This window comes from Elaeis guineensis, chromosome 7 (assembly GCF_000442705.2).
Source record: "Elaeis guineensis isolate ETL-2024a chromosome 7, EG11, whole genome shotgun sequence".
Lineage (NCBI taxonomy): Eukaryota > Viridiplantae > Streptophyta > Magnoliopsida > Arecales > Arecaceae > Elaeis > Elaeis guineensis.
The window spans coordinates 99,449,073-99,473,830 of NC_025999.2; the positions used below are offsets into that span (position 1 = coordinate 99,449,073).

The window sequence follows — 24,758 nt, forward strand, 5'->3', positions numbered from 1 at the left end:
GGCGTCCACCCTTGGCGTGCTCTCCTCCTTGCCGTCCCCCCTTTCTCTTGGCGTGGGCCCTCCATGGGCGTCCCCTTTACTAGTGTGAAGGGTCACACCAACACCTCTCTTCCCTCCTTTGGTGGCTTTGCGAAGATGCATCAATCCAGGGATTCATCCCGCTTTTCTATATTGTCTTGCATGCGCGCGAAGTAGAGGACCTACAGATCCAGACCTATGCGAAAGCTTGAATTTAGATTTTGGAGATTTGATCCCCAATTCCGCTGCAATCCAAGTAAAAATTTAATCTTTATTCAGATAGACTTAAAAAAAATTTTTAAATGCAACCCTAGTTATCCACGAGAAACAGATTTCTTTCCTTTCAGGGTGCTCTAGTGGCAGTAGGTGATGTGATGGCGGTCGTGCAGGTGTGGCTGGGGAAGTGGTGTGGGTGGTCGTGTGGGTGCGGCTGGGGGGATCGATGTGGATGGCAGCCGACAGAGTGGACGTGGAGAAGGGGGTCGGCATGGTGAAGGGCGGGCGTCAGGTGGCCCAATTGGGCTTGGGCTCAGGTCGAGCTCCAGCTAGTTTTTTTTTCAAAATAATTGGGCTTGAGCCCGATCCGAAGTTTGAAAATTTTTTTCAAATCAGGCTCGGGCAGGAGTATGGTCTGACATAGTCCGACCTAGTTCCAGCCCTAGCAAGCATTAAGGTCGGATCGAGCTGCACTTTTCTGTGCACCTGCTTTAACTGAGAAAAGAATTTTCTCCCTATAACTCAAGCACTCTTTTAATTACCAAGTCATGTGGTTGTAATGCGATTGAGATAGTTGAGAAATTTTTCTTTATTGAACTATTGTTTCTAGAGTAAGAGATAAGTAGTAGCATACTGGAACCAAGATTGAGTCAAATCATTTATAGGATTTCATCGAGAAATTATACAGCATATTTTCTTTGAAATGATACAAAAGCAGAAAACACAAATTGTTGCTTACATGAAAATGGAAACACCTTTGAGAACGTTTCACCTGGGTCCTGATAAAAGTGATGCTGATTGTGGAGGTGAAGCATCCAAATGATTCGTGTTGCTTGACATCACCGGAGTTGTAGCGACGAAGTTATAGTCCAAGCAAGTTTCTACATTTATTGCTCCTTCTAAAACTTTAACTACGGTTGACATGGAAGGTCTTTTATTACTATCAATTTGCAAACACCACATCGCAAGTTGCATTATTTTAATAACTTCCTCTCGATACCAGTGCATATCATTGCTATGATTGTCAATGAGATCCAATAATCTATCTTCTTTAACCTTTTCTTGCAATAAACTAATTAAATGGATACTCTCTTCAGGCTGGGAATAGTCCAAGTTCTTTCTCCCGCACACAATTTCCATGACAACAACACCAAAGCTATAGATGTCCACCTTTTCAGTAATTCTTGATGTTAGCCATTCAGGTGCTAAATACCCAGGTGTTCCCCTCATTCTAGTCATCACATGGCTCTGATCCCTATCAATCATCTTAGCTAGCCCAAAATCAGAAACCTTAGCATTGAAATTGTCATCTAAAAGGATGTTCTGCGGCTTAATATCTAAATGTGCAATTCTTTGCCTGCATTCTTCATGAAGGTAAGATAGTCCCTTGGCTATATGAGTGATAATCCGACATCTTGTTTGCCAATCGAGAGCAATATCTTGATTTCTGTAGAAGATCCACTTATCCAATGATCCATTGCACATGTACTCATATACTAAAAGTCTATATGATTTCTCAGCACAAAATCCTATCAACCGAACCAGATAAATATGGTGAATGCTGCCAATCGTCTCGACCTCTGCTAAAAATTCCTTCCTTCCCTGACCAACGCCATCCAAACGTTTTACTGCTACTCTCATGTCATCCAACTTTCCCTCAAAAACAGACCCAAAGCCTCCTTCTCCTAGCTTTTTACAGAAGTTCTCGGTAGCTACTTTCAGTTCTTCAAAAGAAAACCTAGTTGGCATTCCCGGTACCTGATCAAATTGATCCTCTTCTTCCATATGTGAATTTTTTAGTCTCATAAATAAAACAAAAAGGCCGACTATAAGGAACACAGCAAATAAAGCTCCAATAGTGAAACCTAATATTGCTCCAACACCCATTACCTTCTTTTTAGAGGTTGGAGAAATCGATGTCCCATTGGTTGTTTTAGGCGCAATCTGGACCTTAACATATAGAGTTGAATTTTGGTGAGTTACCGTAGGCTGATTGTTCATCAGTGAGAACAACTGCGATGGCAAGAAACAAGAACCATCAGAAGTATTTTGGCCATACTGGAAAATAGCAGCTTTGCAAGAGCAATTTTTTAAGCATGCCTGCTGGCAACTCTCTTCATTTTTTAGATTAAAGCTAGCAACAGAAGGAAAATAAGTACCATATTCAACAGCCAACCATGAAGAGAAATAAGTGACATCCTTGAGAGCCAAGAGCTGGTGATCTTGCAATGATTGGCAGGATAGAGGAGTCACAGGGGAGCAACCAAGGCTAGGCTGCCTATCATTAATCTGTCTGAAATAATTCGAACCATTGCTTATTCCACTAGGGCAGCTGCACTGCCCATTATTAGAACAAATTCCATACTCTCCGCATACTGTGGGATAGGCACAATTATCAGGGTAAAGTTTCATAACATCATCCACAACGTTCCACCCTGTTGTACCCCATTCATAAAGTTTCAAATGCCCGTCTGACTCCAGCCTCATATACTGAACTGATGATGCTGAAGGCAAAGTGATATTTTCATCCGGCACACCCGGTTTGGTAAATGAAGCAAAGAATTCGAGGCTGCCATTAGTGAATGTCACGTAGGCAGACTTGTTCTTTGCTTCAGGTCCACTGAACCCATGAATATAGTAAACCTGGGGAGGACTAGAATCAACAAAAGCTCTCAATCCATCAGCAAGAACTGTGAGATAAAACTGACCTCGAGTCCAATTCGTGGTGGAGATGTTGGCTATCAGCCTTTGCCCCTCCCTCAGCGTTTGACCAGGAACCAGCGAGTCAGTGGGGTGATCGAATGACTGCCAAATTGATGCATTCTTCCGATCAAAGAGCAGCAGATTTCCGGATGCCGTGATGTTCATACCCAAGACGGATCGGCCTGATGTGTTGGTGGACCAGACAATAGTACTGTCGGCGTCTCGGAGGACCAAATTGCCGGCTTCAGTGAAGTGGAGGGTGGCGTTCTCGCGGACGGGACGGTCCCTGTTGGCGGACCACACGACCTGCGGGGATCCTATCATGGGGTTGGTGATCAGGGCGCCACTGTTGGTGTAGACGATGAATACGGCCAAAAGGAAGGCGTCGCAGGCGGCGTTGCAGAAGAAGCCGACGGAGAAGGAGGGGCCGAAAAAGGCAGGGTTGCTGCGGAGGAGGATGGCCCGGACCATGGAGCCGTCCGGGTAGGTGACGTTGTGCTTGAGGGAGAGGTTGTTGGTCCAGAAGGTGGAAGGGCCGGCGGTGGGGTAGTCAAAGGATTGGGCGTCGACAGAACGGAGGCATGGTAGGATTGCGAGGAAGAGGAGGAGAAACCGGTAAGGCGACCGCATGGGTGGGGCTGGCTGCGGGGGGGGGGGCATGTGTTAGGGCATGGGGAGAAGGAAGGTAGCTTAATTTAAACATCCGGTAAAGCGCGTAGGGGCCCGAGCGAAGGATAAATTATTAGTTGGGTCTGAAGCATTGTGGACTCCAGATTATTTAAATATTTTTTTTTTTTCATTTTTCTTCCTTAACACGCGTGGTATCATGCATTTAATATCTTTTTCCTCCTTAACAATACGCGTTATCGTATATTTAATCCCGTTTCCGTCAACGGCTCGGAAAGAAAAAAAAAAACAAAAGTAAAAGTTTGGCCCACGGTATTAGACGGTGGGAAAGCAGCCGCGGATTAAATGGGAATAGGAATTGGCGAGGCATTGGCTTAGAGTTAAGACGGAGAGCAGGAATCAACGAGACTGGTGTGCACTTGAAGAACGTGTGTCAAGTTCTCCAGAACGGTTAAGCTTAGATGAAGGTGATCCTGCAAACGCACTCGAAACCTTGTTTTTTATGTTGACTTCTTGTTCCGGTAGAATCGAGAGGGAGTGATCCTTCCAATATTTCATTATATAGGTGAAATCAAAATACAGAGATAATGTACGATTTCAATAGTGCGAACATTAAACAGAAAGGTGAAATGTGAAAGAAAAAAAAAAAATAAAGAGCAAAAAGAAAATAAATGAAAAGATTGTAACATGTACCCGATAGTTGGATGATTCACTTTTTTTTTTTTTTTTTTCTGGAAGAGTCATTGCATGTATTCCCACCAAAATATTGAAAAAGAGCAGTTTTGTAAAAGTATTTGTTCAAACATGTCCGCTTGCAACTTGCTTCACTAGTTTTGCTCAATGGCTGTAGCACTCTTGTACAAGCAATTGGAGCAAGAAATATTTCTAAGAAGAGCTTGTGATCATCCATAGATTGGCAGCACAGACGAGCCACACGAGAGCAACCAGAAGTAGGTTGCCTATCGTTGACTGGTCTAAAGTAGTTCAAATTACTATTGGTTTCATGCGGGAGATTGCATGGCGCATTATTTGAACAGATTGCATGCTCTCTGCAAACCATTAGAAGATTCTGGCTCGTAACATCAACGGCATCAATACGAAGTCGCATATCTGTGGTCCATGTCCATTTTTGGACTCTTAAATGCCCAATCCTGTGCAGCCTTGTATCCTAAACAGATGATGCTGAAGAATTGTTGATTATTATATCTGGCACTCTCCTGGTTTGGTAGAGAAAGCGAAAATTAAATAGCAATATTGCCAATAATAAGTGTCCAGTGACTCCGTTGTGATAGTAAATCTGGGGAGGACTAGAATCAACACAAGCATGCAATTCATCAGTAAGAATAGTGAGATAGATTTCACCTCGAGTTCAATCCAACCTGGAGATGTTGGCACTGAGCCCCAACACCACCCTCATTATCTGGCTGAGAAGCAGTGACTGTGAGCTTTCGAATCCAATTCATCCTGGAGAGTTTTGAATCCACTCTTCCATTAGGTAAACCTGTTAGTGTTGCAGGAAACAAGCCTGAGAGAAGCGTACCTGAACAGACCAAGTACAAAAGTCGAGTGCGATCATGGATGGGGATGGTGGCAATTCCCAAGGCTCCGTGGCCCCCGTCCCAAATCTCAATGACTTGAGAAACTTGGATATAGAGCGCAGATATATAGCTATTGCAGCTTCGGGTCTTACGGGATATGGCATGTTGGATCCACAAGTTAGCATGAACAGTATTTGAGGCTTTGCGACTACAGTAAGGCACTCATTTTCTATTTAGTACGAAGAATAGGTTGAATAAAAAATGAATGGAAAAAAGAATATACGAGGAAGAATGGATGAATTATTCATCCATTCTCTCATATGTTTGGTGAAATATGGATAGATGGATGGAAATGATTCCTTCATATATTTGGTATGGGAGGAATGAAAGGATAGATGGATAATATTTGCATAACATTTTTACTAAACTATCTTTGATAAAAAATATTATCATTATCAATTTATAATACTTATTTATACTAAATAAATAAATAATGCATAAACTTATAATTTTTATAATCTATAATTATATAAAAAATTATATAAATATTTAAATTAATAAAGAATTTTATAAATTAATTATATGAATAACTAATCAATTTATAATATAGTTTAAATAGTAAATTAATAACATATAAATAGTTAACAATTAAAAATAGTAAATATAAAATTAAAATAATAACTAATAAAATTTAATAGTATATATATATAAATATATATAAATAATATGAATGAAAAAATAGAGAAGCATTATAGTTTTATCAAAAAAATTAATGAGGGATAATTTTATCAATATAAAAGTTCATCTTTTTTTATCCTCCCAATTTGAGAGAATGCAAATTAGTAGACTAGAATGGATGAGTAATTCCTCATTCTTCATCTATCTTTCCTATAACTTTTTGAATCAAACGATGAATAAAGATCATTCATCGTTCCAATCCTATCCATCCATTCTCTCATGATCCCAATCAAATATAAGGAGATTTTACTACAGTGCTCTTTTATAATATTTTATTATAAAAATCATTTATGGTATTACACATTAATTTTTGATATATTTTATTATATTTTAAAAAATAATATTTTATTATTATTATTATTATTTTCTTCTTCCTTCTTCCTTTGCCCGTGGCTTCACCACGTCCAACCCCTCCTCCCCGGTCCCCGACGCCACCTGTGGCTCCTCTGTGCTCCCCCCTGCCCGGCCCCTCATGCCACACCTGGCCCCCAAGTCTCCTTCGCTCTTCTGTGCGTGCCCCCCTACGACCCATGCCTCCTCCGCACCACCAACCCCCCTGGCGGCCTGCGCCACCAACCTCCATTTTTAGTTCCGCACACACCCCTTTTGATATCTGCTATCATTCTGTGCCCCTCCAACCCCCCTCCCCTCACCCTTGGCGGCCAGTGCCTCCTCCGCTCTCAGTTCCACACCCCCCTCTCCAGCTACGTTGCTGTTCTGCATCCCATACCCCCAACCCCCTCACCTTCCCCCCATCCTCGACAGCCCTTCCTCCACTCTCGATTTTGTGCTTCCCCTTTCGGCATCCATCGCCGCTCTACGCCGCTCACCACCACCTCTTCGAGCCTCCTCTGCTCCTCTGCATGCACCCTCCTGTGGCCTGAGCCTCCTCCATGCCACCAACTCACCCCCCCCCCACAACTCTTCCAGCAACCGATGCCTCCTCCACTCTCGATTCCTTGCCCCCCTTTCGGCGTCTGCCACCGCTCTGGACACCCACCAACCCCCGTCCCCCCACTCCCTTCTTCGTGTTGTCGCCACAGCCGCCGCCCCCCAAACCTCTGGCCTGTGGCTCCTCCACGTTCACCCTCCTTCGATGGCCTATAGAGAAAGTAAAGATTGTTTAAACAAAAATAATTTGATTATGGTATAAAATGATCTTAATCTTTGAAATATTTATCACACCAGCTATGTACATGGATACTCCATCGAGTTGAAATCTTAATCATCCATATTAATTTGATAATTAAAAATAAATAAAAAATAAAAAGATCAAAATATCTTTTGGAGCACCGTAGCAAAATCCAACATAGAGCCAATGTTGGGGGATTAGTGGAGCTCTAGTGAGCACTCGATGAAGCTAAGGAAGCCGAGGAGTTTCCTCACGAAGTATGTGAGAAATAGAGGGACGTAGTCAACCTCCAAAGTATCTCTACCATCTTGGTGGCAAGTTGGTGGCGATTGCTGGGTCATAGGCTGATCATGGGCCAAACTTAAGCAGAAAAGATATCTAATCTTAAATAGGCCCAGACAAAATCTAACTAAAATTAAATATAATTTAGATCTGAAGTTCAGCCCATGATCAACTCTACTTCATAGGTATCAAAGAGGTGGAAGAGGATGCGAACGAGTATATCATCTGGTAACTCAGCTGATTCAATCTTTTTTCACATCTTCTTCATGATTTGCTTTCTTCCTTTTGTGTCTTCCTGTAGTCATGGTTCTCATAAACAGATCCCTGTACCTAGATATCTTCATTAAACATATATTAGAACAGTATAACTTAGTGTTTTGAAGTTTGACTCTAATCAGAAAAGCTTGACAGCATTAACTCAGAAAAGCTTGACAAACTGACTCGACTCTGAACAATGAAGCTTAATGGTTTCCAAAATCAGATTTATCTCAGCCAAAACCATTAACACAAAGGATCTTTAGGGACTGAATCAAGTCCCATGCTCAACATCGAATTGATGTCTGGTTGCATATGCAGGGGGTGCAGCTAAATTGAGTTGACTGACGCACTGATAAGGTCAGTTTTATTGACTTAAGAGGTCATAAAATAAATTTAATTAAACATAATAAAAATGATAAATGTTTAGTAACAAATATATAAAAAATATTCAAAATTCAGATGTTTGTGAGATGAAATCCAATCCAATCAGGAGCATCTACATTTTACTTCAACAGTTCTCATTCAATAATGACCGGTTAATAATCAATCAACATTTGTTAGATAAATAATTTATAAAAATACAAAAAAAAAAAAAAAAATCTAAGTTTGAAGCAAGAATATAAGATGAGGATGGAAATGATATTCCTTGCACAATCATCGATAAAAAGAAGATTACAAACTTATGGTATCTCTATAAATAGTATGGCTAGGTAGAGAGAAAAAAGTGTGTGAGATGAGTGGGTGAGTTTTTGTTTACAGACGGCGTGTTTATTATGTTTTTAGACAGAAAAAAAAAGGTGCGGTGGAACAACAAAAATTTTTGCGTGGAATAAGCACTTTGTAAGAAGCTTCAAAAGCATCTGGGTGGTTTGTGTTTTGTGCCAGCATTCTTCCAAAACAGTGGATCACATTTTTACAGACTGCAAGCTCTCATGCACCATCTGCAAATCAATATGCTCTCTATGTGGAGTCTTGCCTTCTTTTGCTTCTTTTGAAGGCCTCTTCATTGACTGTATGAGAAGTAATTTCTCTAAAGCAGCTGAGCCGGCACTTCTCATGTTAGTGGCAGCCATGTCTTGGGATATATGGGAAGAGCGAAGCTCTAGAATCTTTTTGACCAAGCACAACTCTATCCGCTTTACAGCTTTTGAGGATCTTCTTCTCTTCAAAGAATGGTGCAACCTCTGCATGCAACAGTAAGGTTCTAATTGAGCATGGAAAGGTGTGGCATAAAATCAGAAACCTGCCTGATTCTCTCTCTGATTCACGAACTCAGGTTGTCGCACCTTGTCTTCCTGCCCCATGGACCGGTGCTACTCCCTCCAAAGTCTCCGCTGTTGGGCACCTATCTGTGGTTGCTTGGTCTGTGTCACCTTCAGTTAGGGGATGAGTCCTTCAGTCACTAGAGACAGATCAGGATTGATCAGCAAAGGCATATGGTGTGTTGCTTCTTCTTGTGAAATACCCTCTTACCTTGATGTAATTGGCTGTGATGCTGGGAATTGGTTCTGCAAACGTTTTCAATTGCGTGAGTGTGGTGGTGAGTGGGTTGCTGAGATAGTTGGGCTTCTTGGGTCTTTGCTGGGATACCTTTTATGTGATCTTGATGTAAGAGGCTCAGACTAAAGCAGAGCATCACCCCTGTACATTATTCCTAATCTCTTTAACATTAGCCGGATGGCTACCGTTGGCCTCCTTTACGGCAAAAAAAAATAAAAACAAGGTTTATATCCAATAGGATTTGATTCTGAAAGCAATTGCAGACAGCATTAGTTGTGATTCAGATTTAATGCTTGAACACAGGTTTTGAGACAGGCCAACCACGGCCATCTCACCCAACTCGGTTACAGGATGGAGACCCATCCCAGCTAAGATTGTCATTTGGGCTTATTCCGTGCACTGCTCAATTTTTCTTAGGGAAAGAAACAGCTCAATATTCCCCTAAGAAACTCATGATAGCAAACAATTCAAGAAGAATCCTCACAAATTCTAGCTAAATCACGATGAAATGCAACTTTACAAATAGATTTATGGCAAAAGAGATTAAAAATAAAAACACCAGGTTCTTTCTGGAAATAATCTGTACAAGATGTTTCTGAGCAAAATCAGCACAAGATGTCACCCTTGGATTTCTCATGGTTTTGGTGGCCATTCTTCTGCTGGAAATTCATGCCGATTCAAAGTTCTCATCTACCACTGGCATGGGTCCTCAAGAGATCTGGGCAACAGACTTGTAGAAAAGATGCGAAAATGGAATCCTTTGATGGGGATTGGTGATTGGGGATTTGGAATTGGAGGAGCAATAATAAATTGAGTTCTGATCTATTGACACATTTGGGAAAGAAAAAATGGTTCTCTGAGGCCTCATCCAGCTGAGGGACAAGAGAAGTTGCACGATGCAAGCACATGATGCATGTTTAACAAACCAAACAATAAGGCACCTGAAGAGTAGGTCCAAGAACACATAAAGGATAGATAACTGGCTGGGATGATATAACCAAACCATAGACTTCTAAAAAGTGCAAAACCAAAGAATATGTTACAAAATTGTAAACTATCTGCAATTCTAAGTAACATGCGTTCGCTGTCATAAGGCACAACCAACTATCATAACCCCTAACAAACTGGCACTTATTGAAAGGGAAAAGCTGCTACAAATTTCAAATCTCATTCATACATGCATCTTCAAGAACTAGTTATGAAAACAGGGAAGTTATGCATGTTCTCATCTTACAAATAGTTATATTTCTTATCATGAATGATTACTTTGACAGAAGTTCCTACTTTAGAAAGCACAGTTGTGCTTCAAGATTTCCATAAACATCCTACTGGCATCATCTTCATGTTTTCGAGAATGCTACCCACACCCCTAATCTGAAGCACGCGAAACAATTTGTAAGCAATCATAACAACTTATGCCTTGCATGAATTTTGGCTGATAAATAAATAAAAGTATGCAACAATATTGCTTAGAAAAATATATGCACTTTTAGATAAATTGTCATCTTTCATATACATTTTCAAGCACTCTTTTAATTACGAGGTCATGTGGTTGTAATGCAATTGAGACAGTTGACAAATTTTTCCTTCGTTGAACCATTGTTTCTAGAGTAAGAGATAAGTAGTAGCATACTGGAATCAAACTTGGTTTAAATGATTTGTAGGATTTCACTGAGAAATTATATAGCACTTTTTCATTAAAATGACACAAAAGCACAGAACACAAATTGCTGCTTACACAAAAATAGACATACCTTTGAGAACACAGCTTCTTTGTTAACAGAAAATATTCTTTCACCTGGGTCCTGATAAAAGTGATGCCGATTGTTGAGGTGAAGCATCCAAATGATTTACATTGCTTGACATCACCGGAGTTGTAGTGACAAAGTTATAGTCCAAGCAAGTTTCTACATTCATTGCACCTTCTAAAACCTTCACTACAGTCGACATGGAAGGTCTTTTATTGCTATCAATTTGCAAACACCACATCGCAAGTTGCATTATTTCAATAACTTCCTCATGATGCAAGTGCATATCATTGCTATGATTGTCAATGAGATCCAATAATCTATCTTCTTTAACCTTTTCTTGTAATAAGCTGATTAAATGAAAACTTTCTTCAGACTGCGAATAGTCCAAGTTCTTTCTCCCACATACAATTTCCATGACAACAACACCAAAACTATAGATGTCCACCTTTTCAGTAATTCTTGATGTTAGCCATTCAGGTGCTAAATAACCAGGTGTTCCCCTCATTCTGGTCATCACATGGCTCTGATCCCTGTCAATCATCTTTGCTAGCCCAAAATCAGAAACCTTAGCATTGAAATTATCATCTAAAAGGATATTCTGTGGCTTAATATCTAAATGTGCAATTCTTTGCCTGCATTCTTCATGAAGGTAAGACAATGCCTTGGCTATATGAGTGATTATCCTACATCTAGTTTGCCAATCGAGAGAAACATCTTGATTTCTGTAAAAGATCCACTGATCCAATGATCCATTGCACATGTGCTCATAGACTAGAAGTCTATATGATCGCTCAGCACAGAACCCTATCAGCCTGACCAGATAAACATGGTGAATGCTGCCAATTGTCTCGACCTCTGCTAAAAATTCCTTCTTTCCCTGACCAATGCCATCCAAGCGCTTTACCGCTACTCTCATGTCACCTAACTCTCCCTCAAAAACAGACCCAAAGCCTCCTTCTCCTAGCTTTTTACAGAAGTTCTTAGTAGCTACTTTCAGTTCTTCAAAAGAAAATCTTGTTGGCATTCCTGGTACCTGATCAAATTGATCCTCTTCTTCCATATTTGAATTTTTTTTTCTCATGAATAAAACAAAAAGCCCAACTACAAGTAACACGGCAAATAAAGCTCCAATAGTGGAACCCAATATTACTCCAACACCCATTACCTTCTTTCTAGAAGTTGGAGAATTCAGTGTCCCATTGGTTGTTCTAGGGACAATCTGGACCTTAACATATAGAGTTGAATTATAATGAGTTACCGTAGGCTGATTGTTCATCAGTGAGAACAACTGCCACGGCAAGAAACAAGAACCATGATCAGAAGTATTTTGGCCATACTGAAAAATAGCAGCTTTGCAAGAGCAGTTTTTTAAGCATGCCTGCTTGCAACTCTCTTCAGTTTTCAGATTAAGGCTAGCAACGGAAGGAAAATAAGTACCATATTCAACAGCCAACAGCGACGAGAAATAAGTAACATCCTGGAGAGCCACGAGCTGATGATCTTGCAGTGATTGGCAAGAGAGAGGGATCACAGGGGAGCAACCAAGATTTGGTTGCCTAGCATTAATCGGTCTGAAATAGTTCGAACCACTATTAGTTCCACCGGGACAGCTGCACTGCCCATTATTAGAACAAATTCCATACTCTCCGCACACTGTGGGATAGGCACAATTGTCAAGCTCCTGACTCGTAACATCATCCACAACGTTCCACCCTGTCTGGTAACTCCATCCATAGACATTCAAATGCCCGTCTGACTCCAGCCTCATATGCTGAACTGATGATGCTGAAGGCAAAGTGATATTTTCATCCGGCACACCCCGTTTGGTAAATGAATCAAAGAATTCGAGGCTGCCATTAGTGAATGTCACGTAGGCAGACTTGTTCTTTGCTTCAGGTCCACTGAAGCTTCGAATATAGTAGACCTGGGGAGGACTAGAATCAACAAAAGCGCTCAATCCATCAGCCAGAACTGTGAGATAAAACTGACCTCGAGTCCAATTCGTGGTGGAGATGTTGGCTATCAGCCTCTGCCCCTCCCTCAGCGTCTGACCAGGAACCAGCGAGTCAGTGGGGTGATCGAATGACTGCCAGATTGATGCATTCTTCCGATCAAAGAGCAGCAGATTTCCGGATGCCGTGATGTTCATACCCAAGACGGATCGGCCGGATGTGTTGGTGGACCAGACAACGGTACTGTCGGCATCTCGGAGGACCAAATTCCCATCTTCGGTGAAGTGGAGGGTGGCGTTCTCGCGGACGGGACGGTCCCGGTTGGCGGACCACACGACCTGTGGGGATGCCGTCATCACGGGGTCCATGATCACGGCGCCGCTATCGGTGTAGACGATAAATACGGCGAAAAGGAAGGCGTCGCAAGCGGCGTTGCAGAAGAAGCCGGCAGCGAAGGAAAGGCCCTCAAAGCTGGGGTTGCTGCTGCAGAGGAGGATGGCCCGGACCATGGAGCCGTCCGCGTAGGTGAAGTTGTTCTCGAGGGAGGGGTTGTTGGTCCAGGAGGTGGAAGGGGCGGCGGTGGGGTAGTCGAAGGGTTCGGCGACGAGGGAACGGAGGCATAGTTGGGTGGAGAGGAAGAGGAGGAGGAACCGGTCGGGCGACCGCATGGCCGCCGAGTTCCCGAAGGTTTTTTTTTTGTTTTTTTGATAGGTGGGTAGGTGGGTGGGTATTGGTGGGGTATGAGGAGGAGGGAGGCAGAAGCCGCGTGGTTGGGGGGCGAACGAAGGTTCAATTATTAGTTGGGTCTGATTGACTACAGATTATTTAATCTTTTTTTTTTTTCTTCCTTCTTCTTACTCATGCATTTAATTTCTTTTCCCTCATTAACAATAAGCGTTAGCGTATATTTAATCCCGTTTCCCTCGACGGCTCGGAAGGAAAAAAAAAAGGGCAAAAGTTTGGCCCACTGTATTAGACGGTGGGAATGCAGCAGCAGATTAATGGGAATAGAAATTGGCGAGGCATTGACGTAGAATTAAAACGGAGAACAGGAATCAACGAGACTCGTGTACACAAATCTCGGATCCCATCAAGCTACAATGAATACAGAGCGATCCAACCGAAACCGACCTCAGCCAACCGAGAGGGAAGGATAACCGAAATAAAGACCCGAATGCTTTTCGTACCAGATGCAAGTCGAGCAAACTACGACGTGCTCTTCATTGCGGATACAAGTCGAGCACATGCCGACCTCGGCCCATCAAAGAAGAGGGATAATCTAGATAGAGACTCCTATGAACTGCTCCTCATATTTAGAAATGAGTTGAGCTGAAGACTTGGTGATCCAAACAATCGATTTTTCAAAAGAAGAGAACCAGGCACCGGAAGCAAGAAGAACGAAAGTTCAACCTTCAGCCCCTCAAAAAATGCAGCAGTACAAAGCCCAAGCCCACTCATAGTAATCAACAATATCCAATAGGATTTGTTTCTGAAAACAATCGCCAAAGGCACTAGTTGTGCTTCTGCTTTAACGGTTGAATCCAGGTTCTGAAACAGGCCGACCACTCGGCCGTCTCACCCAACTTGGTTACGTGATTGAGACCTATCCCAGCTAAGATTGTCATTTGGGCTTATTCCGTGCACTGCTGAATTTTTCATAGGAAAAGAAACAGCTCAGTATATCCTAAGAAACTCACGATACTAAACAATACAAGAAGAATCCTCACAAATTCTAGCTAAATCACAATGAGGCACAACAGATTAGATATAAAAACACCAGGTTTTCCTCAGCGCATCACGTATTACATTAAAAGTTCTTCCGAAGATAACGGGAGAACCCGGCAACTGGAGAAATTCCACTATACAAGTTGAGACATTGGCAATCTACCAAGAACGCCCATAAAGTCTGACGATAACACTCGTAGATCAATTTGGCAGATCTGGGAAGCACCCAATGCGAGAAATACAGAATTTTCAGAACCCATAAAGAACAATGTACAGGATTACAAATGATCAGATGGAACAGGGTTGAGAAAATCGGTAACTAGCTCACAAGGTGAGATGAAGGTCCCAATGCTCACCAAAACAAAAATCTCAAAAACAAAAAATTTCAACCCAGTATATGGTTAACTGAAGGAACTATAATTAGATGCATGATTATTTACAGAACATGTATAATATCACAGTATTCATTCATCTTTTCCAGCCGCTTCCCCTCACCCAAAAGTAGGAATGAAAGAATTTTTCTGTGAAAAAACCTTAACCAACAGCGACAATCACATAATATAGAAAGATTAAACTTCTGGCTATAGACAGGTACCGAAATGGCCATTGGCACTGCAGCAACCGACACAGCCCCACTCCTAAAACTCGAACCTCGCCTCAACGTGCTGGCCCTCGCTAATGTGCGATCAACAGCCCATCCACTTCCAAAGGCCATCACTGCCGTCTGGCACATCCTTCCCAGCAAGGCTGCCTTTCTTCTCGCCCTCTTCGTCCCCGTGAGCAAGATGGTCTGAATCAACCGACCTAATGCCGGCATCCTCGCCACCTTCTGTGTCAAGGTGAATCCACCGCGCCGGCACATCTCGTGGAGTGCGGCGACCGCATTCTCCTTCCCCTTTGCGGTTCCCCTCCTCATGAGTCCCAATAGGCTGTTGATAGCGGCCTCTTCACTCCCCACCGCCTCAGCTACAATTGGCTGCTTCATGAGCAAGGCCAGTGCACCCGCCGCCTCTTCAGCCACCCCTTCATCTCCCACCGCCCCCACCAATGCGGAGACCGCCCCCATGTCCATCATCCCAACCCAGCTCTGCGGGTGAGTCGACAGGTTGAACAACGCCATCACAGCATCCTTCCGCCCTCTCGGGCTCCCATCCGTCAACATGTTTGCTAATGTCTCCACCGCACCCGGCTCATCCATGATCTTTTTCTTGTATTCGTGCACCGCCGACAGGCTGAACAACGTAGCTGCTGCATTCTCCCTCGCCTCCGTGGTCCGCCCTTGTCGCAACACATAAACGATCAACCTCAAACACCCTTCTTCATCCATAACTCGGCTCTTGTTACCATCATAAATCGATAGGTTCAATATGGCGGTCACTGCATTCTCTTGAGCGACTGGATTCGACGAACAGAGGAGCTGGGAGAGGAGTGGGATTGCCCCTATCTCTGCTATGAAAGCCCGGTTCTCCTTCCCACTCTTCGCCAGCAACCGAAGCTCGCGGGCGGAGATGGTTCTCTCATCCTCCGACCCAGTTGACAGCTGCCGAACCAGAATTCTAGCGGTCGCCCGATTGGCTTCGACTGCAGCCTTGCTGGCGCACGCGGTGGCGATGCTCTCGGCGGAAGCTTCGGCACTCTCCGGAGTATCATAAGGTATTCCATGAGCAGTACACCAGAGAGAAATCAGGCTTCGAAGGGCTCGATTGGGCACAAGGCGGTTGTGAGTGAGCATCTGGCCAGAATTAGGGCAGGTGCAGTGGCCTTCGTCGATCCATTGGGTGATGAAGGAACGGTCATATGTCTGACCGGTAGAGACGGTCACCGGGTCTCTCATCAAATCAAGTGAAATCGGGCAGCAGAAGTCCTTCGGAGTGGCGAAAGAGGAATCCACACTCCCATGGCTGGCCAATCCCTGCCTCAATTTCTTTGCTCGATTGCTGCCTCTCTCGACATGGATTTCTGGAAATCCAAAAAGCGAGAATCTGCAATACCTAGTCAGAGCCACGACCCCGCCTAGAAGGGCCAGACCGGCATCTTCTTCGTGGGTATAAATCTGTTCTTCCAAGAATTCAATCTCGGTTCGGCAAGACATGGCATCTCGAATTCCCAACTGATCGACAAAAGCCGACCGCAGCTCCTCCGGATTGGGCACCTCGCCCCGCTCGAATTCGTCGAGGAAAGAGAAGATCTTGCGGCGGAGATCCTCGTCCTGCGGATGGACATAGATCTTGGACCTCCTGGTCTGCCTTTGGAGGAGCTCGATCTGCTCCCGGACATCGGCGGTGAGATGGAGATCGTCGAGGGGGAGTACGTCGAGGAGCGTGGCCATCTCCTGGTTGAGGTCATGAAAGTTGCCGGAAATCTGGGGGTTCCGGAGGAGGAGCCAGAGCCGGCTGGACTGCGAGCAATATTCAAGCAGGAGCTTGGCCCGATAGACAAATATGTAGAGCTCTCTAAAGCAAAGGATAGCGGAGCGAGAGAAAGGAGGAGGGGAGGAATAAGAGGAGAAAGAATCTCTAAGGAATTCGAAGAGGGAAAAGAGGATGTTGACCTTCCGGACGAGGGATCGGGAGTTCCAGCGCTGGAATTGGGCGGGGGGGTTGGAATAAGAGGCGACGAGGTCGCCAGCGAGGCTGGCAAGGATCTGGATGAGGGAGAGGTCGGAGACGTCCGCCGGCGCGAAGAACGCCCCGGCGAGTGGCGATCTCCTCCGCCGGAGGGAGAGGAAGGCGAGCGCGGAGGACATCTCGTCGACCGCCGCTAGGGTTTCGCGTCTGCTCCAAATCCAATATAAATATCAAAATCTCCTCCTTTTCTTCTTCTTCTTCTTCTTCTTGGGATGGGACTGAAGCCTATTAGGGTTAGGATTCGGTGGAAGGAAGGTGGAGAATTGACCAAATTTTTAATAAGAATGGGAGGAGGGGGTTAGGAAGATGCTGGCCTAGGGTTTCTAAATCGAGAAAAGTGGCTCGTTGGATCGCGGATTTTCAGATTCAGAAAAGGAGGTAAGAAGATTAATTGAGAAACGTACAGGGAGCTGGCTGGCTCTTAAATTGGGATTTTCCGCGTTGGTTCAGACTCGGAGCACAAAAGCCGACGCCGGTTTTGACGAGCCCGACGCCATCCGCGCCCCACCTCAGCAAGGGTAGGGTGGAAACAAGGGTCACGTTTCGAGGCAATTACTCCAAGGTCATACGGTGCTGGTCCCAAGAAGGTGGGGGTATTTTGGTCATTACCGAGGGATTCTTTTAGATAATTGTGTTCTACAGGCGGGCAAACTGCGGGCGGGAGACACTTGGAGCGAAGTCAACGTCTGCGTTCCAAATAAATAAAAATATATTCCTATTTTTTAGCGGGTTAATGGATTTGGTTAGCGTACTTTCCAGACCGGTCCGACAGCACGGTAATCGAGATTGTTAAAAATAAAAAATAATTTTTTTTTTATTTTTTTTATTGTAAAATATTATGTGCATGCTTGCGATGGCGATGTAACATTTTTGACCGCAGGAGGAGCCGTTGGATGATATGATTACGGTCAGAAAAGAAAAGGCACTGGGAGCGTCGAGACCGGAAGCCACGCTGCTAACATTGCAACTGCACCACCGCACCTGCGACCTGTTTGAGCCTGGACTCCTCGCTGAGTCGTACCCGATACGTTAGTTACGCCATGGATGAGGATTGCAACTATGTTCACTGGAGAGCAATTTTTTTCCCTTTTTGGTACGTAACTACAGTTTTAAAATAAATGAGACTGTTGAACTAACATGACACGTCTATCTCTCTATTGAATTGAGGATTAGGATGGTATCTTCTCCGCAGAAGAATATATATATATATATATATATATATATATATATATATATATATATATTTATATTTTTTTTTTTTCCCCTTGTGATGTCCATCATTGGGTCACTGAGGAGAAAAAACAGTTTCCAGTGCAATGATAAATTGAGGATTACCAACAAGATCGGAACTACACACGGGAGGTGCTTTTTGGCAGAAAAGGGAAACTTCCTCCTGTTCTTGGTCTCATTGTAATCAAATAATTAGCCTTTGATTGTTTTTATATACCTGTTGGGTATAAAGTACCTCCGATCGAAGTTTATAAAAGATCGATCCCTCCAGAACTCTTTCAGCTTCCGACCTTATGTGTAGCATTTCTCCGAACCTCCTCAACCGTTCGGACTTCTTCGACAATGAACTTCTACATTCATCCACTGGGCCAACCCAAAGGCCCTCAGGGTCCCATTATTAGCCGACCTTCTACAGCAACCGACTACCCCCGAACTTTTTTCGAATTTCATCAGTATCCGAGCTTACCCGACAATGAGATTTCTACAGTAACTAGACTCCATCCAAGTTTCTACGGCGATCGACCGCCTCCCGGATCCTAATCGAGCTCCCGCGAGAGCCGAACTTCTGCTACGAACGGTCTGCTCCGAACTCCTACAGCGGGCTGTCTACCCCAGATATCTCCTGTAAGTAAATTTCTTCCGAACTTCTGTTATAGGTAGACTCCAGCCGAGCTACTTCGTAGCGAGTGGGCTCTGGACGAACTTCTACAGCGGGACACTACTCCAAGCTTCCACGACAACTGGTCCTCGCCCGAGCTCCTACAATAAACGGCCCCCTTTCGACCTCTCGCGAGAACCGAAGCCCATCCGAACTTCTCCAGCGGATGGATTCCAAACGAGGTTCTATGACGGACGAGCTCCAGCAACTGGGTCCCTGCGATAGCCGATCGCCTCTGATGTCTACCGAGCCTCCCCAGTGCTATCCGAAGTCCATCGCCGGCCGACCTCCTACCAGGCTCCCCATAAAATCGGACTTCCCCGACGGACGATCTTCGGATGAGCTTCCACATTAGATAAGTCCCAGACGGACTTTCCTAACGATCGGACTTCTCCGGACTTCGTCAACAAAAAAAATCTCCATCCGAGCTCCTGGAGCAGGTGACTCCCGCCTGAAAGGTCAGCACCCGAAGCATCCGACAACAGTAGATTCGTCAGCGATCTCGAAACATCCGAGCCTCTCCTAGAACGACGATGTAAAGAGCCATTCTGCTCCATCAGGCATCCCAGCCGAGCTTCAACCGACGGATCCAAACTCTCTGGCAAGCCACAACAAGGGCCACTACCTTACTCCACTCGCTGCAACGGATTCCATGCGGTTCCACCACTCTCTGACAAGCTACGACAAGAGCCGTCATCCTGCTCCACTCTCTGCAATGGATTCCATGCAGCTCCACCCCTCTCTGGCAAGTCCCGACAATGGACACCACTCCACTCTCCGCAACAAGCTCCACGTGGTCCTAAACGACCCCTGACGTCACTACTCTCCGTAACAAACTCCACGCGACTCTGAGCGGTCTACTACCAGACGGTTACAGACGTCGCTGTCGGTTAGTTACACCCTCCGTCTATAAATAAGGATCTCCAGATACATTCTTCTCTAAACTGATAACTCTATCTTGAAACTCTGCCAAAATTTTTGCTCGAGCACTCCATTTCTGTTGAAGCAGAGTACTGACTTGAGCGTCGGAGGGTCTTGCCGGAGCACCCCCAACTCCGATTTAGACTTTCTTTGCAGGTCCCGACGGCGGCCACAGTCATCCCAGCTCCAGCTTCTCCGACTTCGACGAAATTCTGCACCAACAGAATTGGCGCTAGAGGAAGGGATGTGTCTTTGTAGTACCCTTGTTCTTAAAGGAGTGCTCAACGGGACTGATTTCGGTCATCTTCTCCGACATCCTCTTCTCCTTCTTCTACTAGATCTTCACCCGATGCCTCCCCGCAAAGCATCCACCAGGCGATCCACGACCTCCACGGCCAGATCTCAGGCTCTGGCCTCACCTCCAGTTTCACAGGCCCCTCCTCCTCCTCCGACAACAGTGGTCGACAGATTCATCCGACACCGGCCTGAAGGTAGGGAGAATCGGTCGAGGGCCCTGCCACGATCGGAGCCGCCGAGGAGGGAAGAACAACCTAAAAATCGACCTCCAATTGGAATCATCTGCACCATCTCTGGAGAGCCCCGAAAGGGAGCGGCCAGCGGATCGACCGGACCGCCCAAGCGGCAAAGAACTGAAGGACCCATAACCTTTACTGAAGAAGACGCCCGAGAGATCCAGTTTCCCCATAATGATGCGGTTGTAGTTTCTTTAAATATTGCTGATTATGACGTATGCCACATTCTTGTTGATAGTGGAAGCTCGGCTGATATTTTATTTTACGACGTCTTCTCAAAAATGTCTATCCCTGATGGTCGTTTGGGGCCGAAGCTCCCCTTTAGTAGGGTTTACCAGTGATGCTATCCCGGTGGAGGGAGTAATAACCTTGACTGTAGTTGCAGGTCGATATCCAAAACAATCCAAGGCTCTGGTGAATTTTCTGGTGGTGAAGGCGCCGTCAGCCTACAACGCAATTCTCGGCCGACCTGACCTCAACGCCCTCCGGGCTGTAGTATCAACCTACCACCTGAAATTGAAATTCCCTACTAACCAGGGGGTCGGAGAAGTCAAGGGAGATCAAGCCCTGGCAAGGCATTGCTATAATATAGCCCTGCAAAGAAGTGGTCAGCCTGACCCCTATCAGGTTGATGGATTGGACACCCGCGACGATCTGATTGAAGAACGGGGCGGGCCAATGGAAGATCTTGTCTCAATTCCTTTGAATGATGGGAATGAGGAACACATGGTGAAGATCGGCTCCAACTTGGGGAAAGAGGTGCGGACGCAGCTTATCAATTTCCTGCAAAAGAATGCGGACGTTTTTGCTTGGACTCCGACGGACATGCCAGGGATCGATGCTGAAGTTATGCAACACCGTCTGGCCGTCGATCCCAAACACCGACCAACGAAGAAAAAAGTTTGAAGTCATGCGCCGGAGAGACAGGTGGCAATAGCCAAGGAGGTTGATAAACTCCTGAAAGCAGGGTTCATCAGAGAGGTCAACTATCCGAGCTGGGTTTCCAATGTGGTCTTGGTTAAGAAGGCGAACGGCAAATGGAGGATGTGTATAGACTTCAAAAAACTGAATAAAGCCTGCCCGAAGGACAGTTACCCTCAATCCAGAATCAACCAACTAGTAGATGCAACCTCGGGCCACGAGCTTCTCACCTTCATGGATGCGTTCTCCAGCTACAATCAGATCAGGATGGTGCCAGAGGACGAAGAAAAAACCGCTTTTATAACTAACCGTGGCTTTTATTGTTACAGGGTCATGCCTTTTGGCCTCAAAAACGCAGGGACGACATATCAGCGGCTAGTGAATAAGATTTTCAAAGAGTAGATCGGCCGCAACATGGAGGTCTACATGGACGACATGCTAGTAAAGAGCAGATCCTCGATGAACCACATCGCCGACCTTGAGGAGACCTTCAGCGCCCTTCGAAAATACAAGATGAAGCTGAACCCAGCCAAATGCGCTTTTAGAGTAAACTTAGAAAAATTCCTGGGCTTCATGGTATCGGGGTGCAGGATCGAGGCAAATCCGGAAAAGATTCGTGCCATCCAGGAGATGACCACTCCGAGGTCAATAAAGGAGGTTCAGCGCCTCACCAGGAAAGTAGCGGCTCTAAATCGCTTCATCTCAAGATCGACCGAGCGATGCCTACCTTTCTTTCGGACCCTCAAGCAGCCCAAAAACTTCTGTTGGACCGTTGGATGTCAGCAGGCATTCGAAGAGCTGAAGAACTACCTCGGCTCATCACCATTATTGGCAAAGCCCGAGCCTGGAGAGGAATTGTTCCTATATCTGGCAGTTTCCCCTGTGGCCCTCGCTGCAGTTCTGATTAAGGAAAAAATAAAAATTCAACGGTCGACCTACTACATAAGCCGAGTATTGAGAGATGTCGAAATCAGGTATACTAAGTTAGAGAAACTAACTTACGCCTTGTTGATTGCAGCTCGAAGGCTCCGACCTTACTTTCAAGGACACACCATAACGCTGCTCACCGACCAGCCGATCAAGGCGGTTCTGCATCCAGCGGATGCCTCTGGGAGAATCGCGAAATGGGCAATCGAGCTCACAGAGTTCAACATCAACTATCGACCTCGGCCAGCGATCAAAGCCCAGATATTAGCGGACTTCGTGGTGGAATGCACTATCCCAGAGGAGACCGAACTTGGACAAGATGAAGCCGATAATCCAGGGCTCCGGCCGAACTCCCCCGAAGAAAGAGCCGATCTCCCTGATGGTTCTTGGGCCCTCTATGTGGATGGTTCCTCCAACATGTCAGGCGCAGGCGCGGGCCTGATCTTGGTCAATCCAGATGGAATTGTCGCAGAGTATGCACTTCGCTTCGAGTTCTCTGCAACAAATAATGGAGCAGAATATGAAGCTCTGATTGTAGGACTGAAGGTCGCTAAAGAATTAGAAGTAGATCGTCTTCAAGCCTACAGTGATTCTCAATTAGTAGTAGGACAGGTCAGTGAAAATTATGAAGCTCGGGAGGACAGTATGGCTAGATATCTCGAAAGGGTAAGGGAGATCATCCCTACCTTCGGCAGCTTCGACATCAGGCAGATCCCGAGATCGAAAAATATCAGGGCCGACCTTCTCTCCAAATTGGCTACGCTAGCTCCGGCCGAACTGCCTAAGGAAATCTTCTTCGAGGTACTGAAGCACTCAAGCACGAAAGAATCACAGTCTGTGATGGAGATCAGCTATGAACCCAGTTGGATCGACCCACTAGTTACATACCTCAAAGATGGGGTTCTTCCTCCTGATGCAAAAGAGGCTCGGAAGCTTAAGAACCAAGCCTCCCGATATATCCTCTACGAAGGCAAGCTATACAAGAGGTCGTACTCCTTGCCCCTCTTGAAATGTCTCCGGCCTTCCGAAGCCGACTTCGCCTTGAGGAAGGTACATGAGGGAGTCTGTGGAAATCACATGGGGGCCAGGTCTTTATCCCATAAGCTACTCCGACAAGATTATTACTGGCCTACCATGTACCATGACTCCGTCGAATATGTCCGAAGATCTGACCGGTGTCAGAGATATACCAATATACAAAGGCAACCTACCTCCGAACTTACACCATTGAGTGCCCCATGGCCGTTCGCGTAATAGGGGATGGATATCCTCGGACCTTTTCTCATGGCATCAGGGCAGCGGAAGTTCCTCCTGGTGGCAATAGACTATTTCACCAAGTGGGTCGAAGCTGAACCTTTGACAAAAATCACGGAAGCTAAAGTGCAGGACTTCATCTGGAAGTCGATTGTCTGTAGGTTCGGCTTACCCAGAACCCTCATTACTGATAATGGACGATAATTTGCTGAAGCAAAGTTTGTCAAATTTTATGAAGACCTAAACATCTCCCACAACTTCACTTCAGTGGCCCATCCTCAGGCAAATGGTGAGGCCGAGGTGACCAACAGGACTCTGTTGCAGGGCATCAAAGCGAGACTTGAAAAGGCAAAAGGAACTTGGGCTGACGAGCTTTATTATGTGTTGTGGGCATACCGGACTACTCAGAGATTGCCCACGGGGGAGACCCCCTTTGCCTTAGCTTTCGGGACAGAGGCCGTGATCCCAATAGAACTCAAGCTTCTGTCAGCACGAGTCATGGCGTTCGACGAACGGCGCAACCCACAGGATCTCAAGGCCAACCTCGACTTGTTAGAAGAAAAGCGGGAGACGGCTCAAGTTCGGATGGCGGCTTACAAACAGAAAGTAGCCCGCTACTACAACTCCTGGGTCAAAAGTAAAGTCTTCAGAACGGGGGACCTGGTGTTACGGCGAGCTGCTGCCTCACAACCTCAGAATCAAGGAAAACTTGCCCCAAATTGGGAAGGCCCGTATGAAGTCAAGGAGGTAGTCCGACCCGAAATATACTATTTAAAAGAGCTCGGAGGAGCAGAGCTTCCACGATCATGGAACTCGAAAAATCTACGAATGTATTATCAATAGCTTCGCCTTAAATAAAAGTTTCATATTTGCATATTTTTCTTTTAGCATGAGCTTATAACGACAGAAAATAACTCTCTCATATAATTGAAATTAAGCATGTTAGGAACAGGAGGAGAACCTCGTCCTAACATGAGCAAAGTCGAAGGTCCGATTTCTTAAAGATCGGATGGAGGGAGAGGCCCTTACAACGACCCTTATATGCCCCCACAGCCTTGTTAGGAACAGGAGGAGAACCTCGTCCTAACATGAGCAAAGTCGAAGGTCCGATTTCTTAAAGATCGGATGGGGGGAGAGGTCCTTACAACGGCCCTGATGTGCCCCCACAGTCTTGTTAGGAATAAGAGGAGAACCTCATTCTAACATGAGCAAAGTCGAAGGCCCGATTTCTTAAAGATCGGATAAGG

The 24,758-nt window shown here is 45.3% G+C and overlaps 3 protein-coding genes and 1 long non-coding RNA gene across 7 annotated transcripts; all 4 read right to left on the bottom strand.

Moving 5' to 3' along the window:
• Nucleotides 1-879: 879 nt before the first annotated feature.
• LOC114914362 (G-type lectin S-receptor-like serine/threonine-protein kinase SD2-5) lies at nt 880-3,604 on the bottom strand. Its single transcript, XM_029265477.2, has one exon. The coding sequence runs from the start codon at nt 3,595-3,597 to the stop codon at nt 1,003-1,005; it is 2,595 nt and encodes an 864-aa protein (XP_029121310.1). The 5' UTR covers nt 3,598-3,604; the 3' UTR covers nt 880-1,002.
• A 724-nt stretch (nt 3,605-4,328) lies between these two features.
• LOC114914380 (uncharacterized) lies at nt 4,329-5,540 on the bottom strand. The gene is made up of 3 exons (XR_003801434.2): nt 5,105-5,540; nt 4,927-5,028; nt 4,329-4,781 (listed from the first exon to the last, which is right to left on the bottom strand). It is a non-coding gene; the product is annotated as an uncharacterized lncRNA (long non-coding RNA).
• Nucleotides 5,541-8,132: 2,592 nt separating this feature from the next.
• LOC105048149 (G-type lectin S-receptor-like serine/threonine-protein kinase SD2-5) lies at nt 8,133-14,329 on the bottom strand. 4 transcript variants are annotated; one of them, XM_073260452.1, is made up of 4 exons: nt 10,767-14,329; nt 8,986-9,207; nt 8,799-8,914; nt 8,133-8,696 (listed from the first exon to the last, which is right to left on the bottom strand). In XM_073260452.1, exon 1 carries the CDS (start codon nt 13,381-13,383, stop codon nt 10,807-10,809), a length of 2,577 nt encoding a protein of 858 aa, XP_073116553.1. In that variant the 5' UTR covers nt 13,384-14,329; the 3' UTR covers nt 8,133-8,696; nt 8,799-8,914; nt 8,986-9,207; nt 10,767-10,806. The 4 variants fall into 4 exon arrangements, with proteins under 4 accessions (XP_073116553.1, XP_073116554.1, XP_073116555.1 ...); XM_073260453.1 differs by having other exon boundaries at nt 8,986-10,386; XM_073260454.1 differs by having other exon boundaries at nt 8,799-8,885; nt 8,986-14,329.
• Nucleotides 14,330-14,836: 507 nt separating this feature from the next.
• On the bottom strand, nt 14,837-17,486 carry LOC105048097 (U-box domain-containing protein 17-like). Its single transcript, XM_010927294.4, has one exon. The coding sequence runs from the start codon at nt 17,184-17,186 to the stop codon at nt 14,877-14,879; it is 2,310 nt and encodes a 769-aa protein (XP_010925596.3). The 5' UTR covers nt 17,187-17,486; the 3' UTR covers nt 14,837-14,876.
• Between the last annotated feature and the right edge of the window lie 7,272 nt (nt 17,487-24,758).